This window comes from Podarcis tiliguerta (genome assembly GCF_965153285.1).
Source record: "Podarcis tiliguerta genome assembly, chromosome: 7".
In the NCBI taxonomy this organism is placed as follows: Eukaryota; Metazoa; Chordata; class Lepidosauria; order Squamata; family Lacertidae; genus Podarcis; species Podarcis tiliguerta.
In genome coordinates, this window is record NC_139540.1 from 52,475,698 (window position 1) to 52,485,185 (window position 9,488).

Here is a 9,488-nt window from a genome sequence, read left to right on the forward strand (position 1 = left end):
GAGAAACTGTTTTTAAGAATATTTTTTAACTGACAGTGACCTTTTAATGATAATTATACAATGAAAACATGTCCACCATAATTCCAACATGCAATGCAACCTGTTTACTGTTTGTATTCTGCAAACATCATTTGCATTTGATTTGTTCCTTGAGAAAGGGGAAATGAACTAATACAAGAAATAAATAAAATCCCCATCCACCCAGCTGCTTAGCAATTATATATATATATATTCGACATTTTTTTTTTAAAAAAAAAATCTCACTAATGACTTCTTTGAATCAACTGTTGAGCACTTTTCCTGCATTGCACAGTCACTTTTGACACTTAGATGAAAGTGAAAAAGAAGCCAAGTTGGACATGAACCCCATTTATTCTGAATCTAAAGTTCATCAGCATTTTGGTTACATTGACACATAGAAGGTGAATTGGAATTCAACCTGAGGTTTCTTCTTTTATCATTTGGAATCAATGACCTTTGTGGTATACAGTATTGGATTAAGACTACTCAAAAGTCTTTGGATGCTAACAGGGAAGCATCAATAAAATAAATAAAATAAAATATACAATTTCTGGTGTATTCATAGTTAAACCACATAAACCATAGTAAGCTTTCAGAGCATTTTCTTTCTTTCTTTCTTTTTTGACGTCCCTGATTTTGTCACACATACTAACAGCAACTGTTGATGTAAGCTGGATCCTGGCAAGTTCACTGCAAATCTGTTTTTACCTAATTTGAAGGGAAGATAATTTGTTGGAACACTCAAAGAGGCCAAGCCACTGCATATTCAAGCATTAGTAATTAAATCCATCAAATAAAGATCAGGAAAGCACCAAAGAACTCCCAGTAATGCAAAGAAATAATTTACGGTATGTTCAGAGAAGATATTCACAGCCTTCTGGAACAGCGTCTAGAAATGTCAGACCAATTCAGAAATGTCATTTCCTTTCCAGAATGTAACTCAAGGATCAGATTGTGCAAAGTCTTCCTCGATCTCCACAAATGCTTCTATTAGATCAGCTGAATAGTGCAAGCAGAACAGTTCACTGGTTAGTTTCTCTGCAAGTTACAGGGCATATATATGCTTGCTTTATCTTATTGATCGATCTAGCTTGCTTCTTTAGCACAAAAAGAGTCAGAAGAGGGGGGAAATGATGATGGAAAACACAAGTAACACAAAATAAAGTAGTTTCCAATCGTGCAAAATTTGCTTCACTGGATAAAGCACTTCTTGACACAGTAATGTCCAAAATAAATAAATAAATAAAATCCCTTCCCCAGAAGATACAGGTTTGAAATTGAAGCCATTCTTATTTTTGTCTTGGTATATTTTTAAGGCTATACAAACACAAAAAGAGAAAGCATCACAGGAACACTTCATTGGATAGCAGATTCTTCCGGCTTTGAGGGTAAGCCTTGGACTACTTTTATGTGGTCCCAATTAGCATGTCTCTTCAGGACAGGAACAGAAACAGAATGAAGGGAGGAAAGTCAATGATCCCAACAATAAAATCCAAAATTGACTTTACAATCACAGGTACAAATTGCTCAGGTTGATAATTTTGTTTCTTTTAAAGATCACTGTCATCTAAAACTAATCGGGGCTGCAGGTTTTCCCAAGGAACAGTCAAGAGTCAAAGCAAACAGTGGCATCAAGAAGGTTTGTCATTATTCTCTGATGGCAGTCTGACTGGGTGGCTGGAATTATTGGCGTGTCTAGCCAAGTTCTGGGAGAGGGAGGAGGGATCTTGTGTGTGTATGTTTTTCCAAAATGATTTGATCCTTGTTCCAGCTTGCAAATCAAGCTTCTCCTTGACATCCCTTTATAGCGGAAAGACTAAGAAGCCGGAAAAGGTTGAGTATTTCCACCCTCCCATGAGGTTCCCTCTCTCCAGTTTGAGATGCACTTTGTCTTCTCTTTCCATAAGGAGCAAGACCCCATTGCTGGCTGCTTCTCTGGTGACATCTTGGTCTCCAGCAAAAGCTGAAATCACTGGATAGCCGTTTTGCATTAGGCTTACCTACAATTCAAAAGAAATTCAACATCAGCAGTCTTGCATAGTGTTTGTTTTTAAAATTGCATTGTTACATCCCAATATAACACACCCACATACCAAATTCCAACCCAGTATATAAGTGAGTCTCCCACATGCAGGGATCCCAAATGGGGGTGGGGAAACAGAGTAGGAGGTGGTAGACATATCTCATGCAGTGGGAGGGGGTGTAAGGTCAAAATGACCCACCACTTTGCTCCACACCTGGCTCAGACTGATACACCTGTACTTTCTCTACCAAATGGCCCAGTCAGCTAGCCCAGTGTGGGGATGGGGGACTGTAATGCTGGCTGAGGGAACTAGGTGTATCTAGTAGATTATGGATAAAATAGCATATTCATAAAATGCTCTGCTGAAATAAGATCACATTAATATAACAGTAACTGCATTATTATTATTTTTCTTTGGGACGTTTTGCTATATATTCAAATGTCACAAGCCTTTACGTGAGCCACTTTGCAAAGAAAAAACAAACTGCCCCCCCCCGCCCCCAGTGAAGAGTACATACCTGGATAGTTTGTCTGTTATATACTTTCACAACGTGGAAACTGAAACTATATATTCCTTTTCTTGGCGCTACAAATATACTGGAAGCCAGGTCGAAATGGTTGCCAATATTAACTAATACCTGGAGAAAAGAAGAATGAAAGGGGAGGGGGGAATTAGGTCATGCCTTCATTATGGGGAAGGTCAGGTGGGGGGAGAGACAGGGAGAATTCTCGACCGGCTGCCCAAGCAGTGCAAAGCCACAGGCATTTTGCTGCACAATTAAAACGGACTGCAGGGAAACGAAATAACTTTCCAAGGTGTTTTAAAAGGATTGGTTCAGACAGCTGATTGATTTACACAGTGGTGCACCCAATGCCTCTTCAAGAGAATGAAAGGATCATGATGGCAGCCTGTGTCTTCACAGCAGAGGAGAAAATGTAATGTATCATTGCTGAGAGACACGCAAAACGAAGGGAGAAAAGATCCCATTAAACAAATCCGCCCAGGATTTTACATTTTCATGTAACAGTATTGAAACTAATTGTCTCTCTTGGGGCCTGTGATGTTAATGCGAAACAAAATGAGACTTAGTCATGTCACATGTGATGGAACGGTGGGAGGGAGTTCAAATTTTAAATAAGTAACCTCTCTCTCTCTCTCTCTCTATTTGAAATTTACACCCCTCGTTCTCTTTTGTCTCTTTACCCCATCCTGAACAGGGACTAATTCAATTAGGCTTGAACAAAGAAGTATGGAAGATGCATTTTAACCCGCAGAGAACTTGGACTTAGTGGTAAAAGTGAGTGCAATTTGCCAATTAGGGTAATGGAAAATGCTCTTTTGAGCCAAGTTATGAATGTTTTAAAGGCCTCTTGCAGAGTAACAAAAGAAGGAGAAAGCAATGAATCCACGAGAGAGCCAATTTAGTGTGGTGGTTAACATGCTGGACTAGTACTTGGGATTCAAGGTTAAAATACCCATGAAGTTCAGTGGGTGACCTTGAGCCAGTCACCACCTCTTTCTCAGCATAACCTGCCTCACAGTCTGGCTGTGGTGATAAAATGGGGAGGAGACCATTACAGCAAGAGCCATGTACACCACCTGAAGCTCCTTGGAGGAAAGGCAGGATATAAAGGTAATGACCACCACCACAAGGAAAGGACTTATCCCAAGAATTAGCAAGCTCCAATAGGGTTCCTTATGGCCAAAGGCAAGTCACACTAAACTAAAGAAATGTAAATGAGGGCTGGCAACCTCATGGCAGGCCTAGAATTAGAAAACATTCCAAAGAGATGTTTACAGTTCATCGCATGATTGATATTTGCATTACCTACAGAATCAGATCTGAAATCTTCTGCCTAATCTGTCTTCCCAGGTAACTGGTTGCAACAACTTGCCTGGGGTCTTATTATTACATCTGAGCAGAGCTCTCATAGCTTCCTGCTGTCTTTTCTGTAACAAAGAACGGTTAAGACTGCACACAAAGCTCAGTGGTGCAATGCCACAGATTCTGGCTCTTATGGTTATTTTTCTGTTTTGACGGCCAGGTACTTCCTTGTTCAGAATTTCTAGCATGTATCACAATATCCTGTGTGTGTACGCATATATACAAATTAATGTAAAAACTATGCAGAAGTTGGTGAAAGACTGTGGCTATCCTTCTTACATAAGATTATCAGCCTCAGAGCTCATCTAGTCCAGATTTAAAACTCATATACAAAAGTGTGAAAGAAGAAGAATTTGTGAAACTAGAATCCCATTCATTGCTAAAAAAAATTTAAGTTATTCAACAAACACTACAATTCTTATTTTAAGGCAACACATCATGAAATTAGAGAGAGGAAAAAACTTTATAAACAAAACGGTATGTATATAGTGTCTAGCATTATACAGCTCTGCCAGCAAGGTGACAAAAGAATTATTCTACAAAAATAAAATTATGCCAATCTATGTTAAAATATTTTTTTTCTAGAAGATTATAATAGCTGGGGAACACAATGGGTAAATAATAGAATACACATGTAATCATGATTAGAAAGCAATCCTTGGACAGATGGATGCATAAACAGAAACAAATAATCTGTGCTGAACAAGTCTAAATGACCTGAATGCTTTTCACTTGGAAGGTTTTACATAAAATCCCAGTGCATCCCTCTTCTTTCTTCCTAGGCTGGAACAATAAGACAGATCAATCCTAAAAGCATGTAGGTTTCCTCAAATGAGCCAAGAGGCAAAGCTTAAGCTTGCAGTGCCTTCACTGTCCCCACACTGCACTACACCCAAATTCTGCGGATTTCCCCAGGCTGCTGCTCTATGCATGCCTGTCTGGTTTGCCTGACTAGATAAGGGAAGGCAGGAAATCCCAGAGCCACCTCTCTGGAGAAATTGGAATTGGATCTTATATTGTTGGCAATACAGACTGGTGGTTATAATTATTCAAAACAGGGTGACTGAGGAGCCCCCCAAATATATCTTGTTGGTAGCTACAGCATTAGATGGGGTACTTAAAGGACACTCATCAGAATAGAAAAATAAGGAAGTGATGGCTATTGTTTCATAGAGAAGTTGATGAGCCACAAGTACTGTCAGACTGCTGACAGTGAATTACTAAGGTGGAACTAAAACAGGTAAGAGGAACCTGCGACTCTCCAGATAGTGACAGGCTGCAGCTGCCTTCATCCCTGTTCATTGGGCCATATTGGCTAGAGCTGGTGGGAGTTGAAGTTCAACAACATCTGTGGGCACAAGCTCTCCATCCCTAACTTAGAGGGCATTGGAAGAAGCCCAGTCTAGGGTTGCCAAATTTTGAAGAGCAAAAAAGAGGACACATTTGCTGGCTTCTACTTTTAACTAGGGATCACTAAGACCCATGAAAAAAGAGGATGCATCCTGGGAAAAGAGGACATACATATGGGAACCCTACAGTTAGCTAAGGTGTGAAAGAGTACGAAGGAGGTGCAGGAAGGGCATCACAAAAAATGGAGAAAGATCAAAACAAATATTGAAGGTGGAGAAGAGGCAGGGGCCATCAGTCAGTGGGAGAGAGGCCATGTATTGCTCTTAGGAAAAGAGCTTGAGCTTGAGGGGGGTCACTGCTGAACAGGACATGGCTGGAGGGAGTTGTGCAGGAGTGGGAATAAGGCAGGACTAGGTAAAGGATGGACAGGGAGAGTGGTGGTGTAGAAGATGGGAGTTAAGGATCAATAGGAGACAGATCAATGGGGCTAGGAGTGGGGAGAACTGGAAGAAAAACGAGTGAGGCTGGACAGTAAACGAAGGATGAGGGCTAAGTAAGTAAGTGGAGAGCGCCTCTTCTGGACGCCAGGGGGCGCCAGAGCAGACTGGCCGGGGCAGGAAGGGCTTACCTGGAGAAAGAGGTGCAAGGTAGAGGCGGGGAAGGAGTGGGCAGGTGGGAGGAGACCCTGGCTTGCCGGCGACGCCTGGGCGGGGCGTAGTCACCTGAGGGAGGGGCTACGGCCAGGAAAGGCCGGAAAAGGCGCGAGGGAGGGGGGAGAGGGCTGGCGCGCCTGACCTGGTCGAAGTAGATGGTCATGGTGCGGTTGCTCATCTCGGACGGCTCGTGGTTGGTGCTGCGCGTGGCCGAGAACGCCACCTTGGCGCTGCCGGAGCGCACGGAGATGCCCAGCGAAGAGGTGATGGCGCCGTCGGCGGACGGGCTGGAGTCGCACACCACCAGACACTTGCCCTCCAGCACGATGGGCTCCGTGTCGTTCTGCGCCGGCACCGCCGGGCTGCCGCCGGGCAGCTGCAGGAGCAGTAGGGCCAGCGCCGCCGCCGCCACCGCCCCGCAGGAGTAGCCGCCCGCGGGCTCCGCCAGCGCCCCCCGCCGCCGCCGCCACCACAGCCGCCGCCCGGCCATGTCTTGCCGCAGCGGGGCCCGTCCGTCCAGCCGCGGAGTCCAAAGGGGGCGGCGGGAGGGCGACGGCCGGGCGCTGCTGCCTTCAGTCTCCGGAGGGCGGCCGGGCTGGGCGCCTCAGCGGGCGCCGCCTTGAATTTTCGCGCTTCTTCGGCGGCCTCACAGGAAGGCGGGAGGCGCGCTGCAGCCTGCGGGGCGAAAAAGAGCCAAGTGAGGTGGCGGCGGGCGCCGAGAAAGTCCAGCTCCTCAGCCCGCCTCCCACCCCCCCTCACAAAAAGTGCCAGACCCTCCCGAGGTTCACCCTGTGTGGTGTGAGGAGTGGGGGAAGAAACCCACTCGGTGTCTGTTTTATGAAGTGGAGCGGGACAGGGCTTCTCTCAGACACACGGCAGAAGGCGAACCGGGCAAAAAGACCTTGACGGGGCGGGCGCGAGCTGCGCTCCGTTTCCCGCCAAGGAACGTGTCACCACATAACCTAAGAAAGGTGCTAGTGGATCAGAACAATAGCCCCGTTAAGTCCAGCACCCTGTTTCTCACAGTGACACACAAGCCCCCGTCTGAACCCGCTTTGGAGTGTGTGCGAGAGCTGAGGGCGTCGCAAGGGGTGGGGCGGGCTCTTTCAACATCTCGCTCCTTGTGCAGTGCTTGTGGCAAGAGCCGGACTCTCTTTATTTATTTTTTTAAAGGAAAACAATGGCACTTCTGAATAAGCCTGGGCTCATGACCCAGTCCACCCCACCCAACGCCGGGAATCGAAGGGAAGCAACCTGGGAGGTCCCTCTGCACCTCTTTCCCACACCACAAATAGAGGTGCAGACGATTTGTTTCCACACACGAAACACAAGAACCTCCCAACCTCCTGTCTGGTTCCCTCTTTCCTCAGGCACAGCAAGCTGTGGCAATAACCACAGACATTTTACCTCCATCCCAAAGCACTTAGGCATTTTTGTTCTATTCTCCCATCCAGATGTAACTTTTTAAAAAACATTGAACACAAGCGAGTCTTAGATTTTAGTTGTAATTAAAACAAAATCTGCTTAACGCGAGTTAATGTAACCCAGTGCCTCGGACTCGGAGATGTCTGCTTTCTTGGAATTGCTGATAAACTCCGCTCCAACTTCGACTCCCCTCCCCCCATACAACTGGTCCACAAGGCCGTTTCCGCTTTGATTCGCATCCCTGTCCAGTTTTAGCAAATCCCTTCCTTAAACCCTCGTGGGGAATGCAACGGGTACCACCTGCAAAGTTCCCGAGTTTCTTCCGGAAGAGTTGAACCTGAACCGAGTCACTAACAGGAACCCCTTTCACCCCGTTCCATCGCTTTCCCTTTCTAAAAAGCCCATCAGGAAGGACACCGCCCCCCCCCCAGCTCCCATACAACAACCTACGAGTTCCTAATTTTGCTATCCCGTCTTTATCTCCATCTGGATTTTTTTTTTTTTAAATGGATCAAAATGAAAGGGGCTGGCGCGCGGGGCGCTGGTTTACCTGGAGGGTCCATGGTGGAGAGTCGGGCTTGGCTTAGGTTGCCGTCCGCGAAGTTGTATTGCTTGGAGAAAATGAGCTGAGATTAGGCTGGCAAGCAGAAGAGACAGGATTCGCCTCGTTCTCTCCCGCCCATTGCCAAGATCACCCCCTCCCTCCCTTCCTCCTTCCCACCCTCTCGCAGACACATTCACACCCGCCACTGCTTCTCACACCAGATAAACTCGAGCATGACACACGCGCGCACACACACAACCCAGATCTGCCCTGGACAAATTCCAGCGCGCGCACACACACACAACCTCCCCCGCCGCCCCCGGTCAATTTCCCCTGGCTTGATGTCTTGTAAACAGCGGCTACCTGGAGCCAGGCAGAGGCTGAATTTCACCCGGAACGAAGGAAGCGATCCTTTTTGAGTCTTCTTTAAAAGAAACGCGCTCTCAGAAGCTGGTAGAAGTAGATCTCCACATGTCTTCTTCCTCCCCTCCCCGCCCTCCCCTTGCGCACAGACCACCGTCAAATGTCAAGATCGGCCACGGAAGAAGAACGCTGGCAAATATCGGGAAAAGACTAAGCAGCAGCCACGGTGACGAGGCGTGGAAGTCGCTCGTTTACAGAAGTTCCGTTTCTGGTCTGGACAGAGAGGGGTAGCTGTAGCGTGTGAGCGGGGAACAGGGGCTGTCGCTTTAAAGAAACCTCAGGACACAGGGGTTGCTTAGGCGCAAATGCCTTATTAACTTTGGTTCCTGCGCCCCCCCTTTTTTTTTCTTTTCCTTTTCCCAGGGATACCCTATCAAGTCTGGAATTAGATGCGCGAGGACGGGAGGGAGGCGCGTTATATTGGCCGGAACGGAAAGCGGCCTAACTCCAAAAGTGGTTGGCGAGCGCCACCTAGTGTCACTCGCTGCCGTTGCCTACAGAATGCTCTCTACGGGGCTTTCGGAATTAAAGGGATGGAGCGTGCCTTGTGGACGTGGTTGGATTGTTTGGGTTAGAGAAAGAGCATCGGGAGCGGGATTCCCGGGGAGAACAGGAGGAGGATGAACTTTCAATTAAGCTCTCGCCTCCTCCCTCTCCCCCGCTCTTCCCTCTCCACCTCCTGCAATCAAGGGAATCCTGCGCTCGCAGATCTTTTACAAAGCCAAAGGCTGCCATGATGATATATGCTGCAGTCAAGGTTATCATCAGTTGTTATTGGCTGCAATATATATATTTCTCACAGCTCAGCTGGTGCAGCTGCTGCGGAGCCGAGTAGTTGGTGCTGAAAAGCTAGAGAAAGGGGAGACTGTGGAAGAGAGTGAGCCTTTTGTGCTAATGGCTTGTTTATCATGCCACCGGTTTCCCTTTTCTTCCCCAGGTGATTTTAGCTGCATTTTTTTTTTTTTTACAATAAAAATAGAAATCGGTGCTATTCCTCAGAGAGAAGCATTAGCGAAGGTTTTTCCCAACTATCCATGATGCCAGTGCAGATAATGAACCTATGTCCCTTGGCCTTAAGTATCAATTTGAGGCACAATTTGCCCTGGACTCGCCTGCAGAACTTGTTAAATCTTGTGAGGGTTCAGCTCCGTAAGAACGAAAGT

The 9,488-nt window shown here is 46.5% G+C and overlaps 1 protein-coding gene across 1 annotated transcript; it reads right to left on the minus strand.

Annotated features, from left to right (window-relative positions):
* Positions 1-353: 353 nt before the first annotated feature.
* On the minus strand, positions 354-8,725 carry CBLN2 (cerebellin 2 precursor). The gene is made up of 5 exons (XM_083450270.1): positions 8,266-8,725; positions 7,909-7,969; positions 6,076-6,608; positions 2,563-2,682; positions 354-2,021 (listed from the first exon to the last, which is right to left on the minus strand). The coding sequence occupies exons 3-5, from the start codon at positions 6,421-6,423 to the stop codon at positions 1,824-1,826; spliced, it is 666 nt and encodes a 221-aa protein (XP_083306396.1). The 5' UTR covers positions 6,424-6,608; positions 7,909-7,969; positions 8,266-8,725; the 3' UTR covers positions 354-1,823.
* Positions 8,726-9,488: the final 763 nt, after the last annotated feature.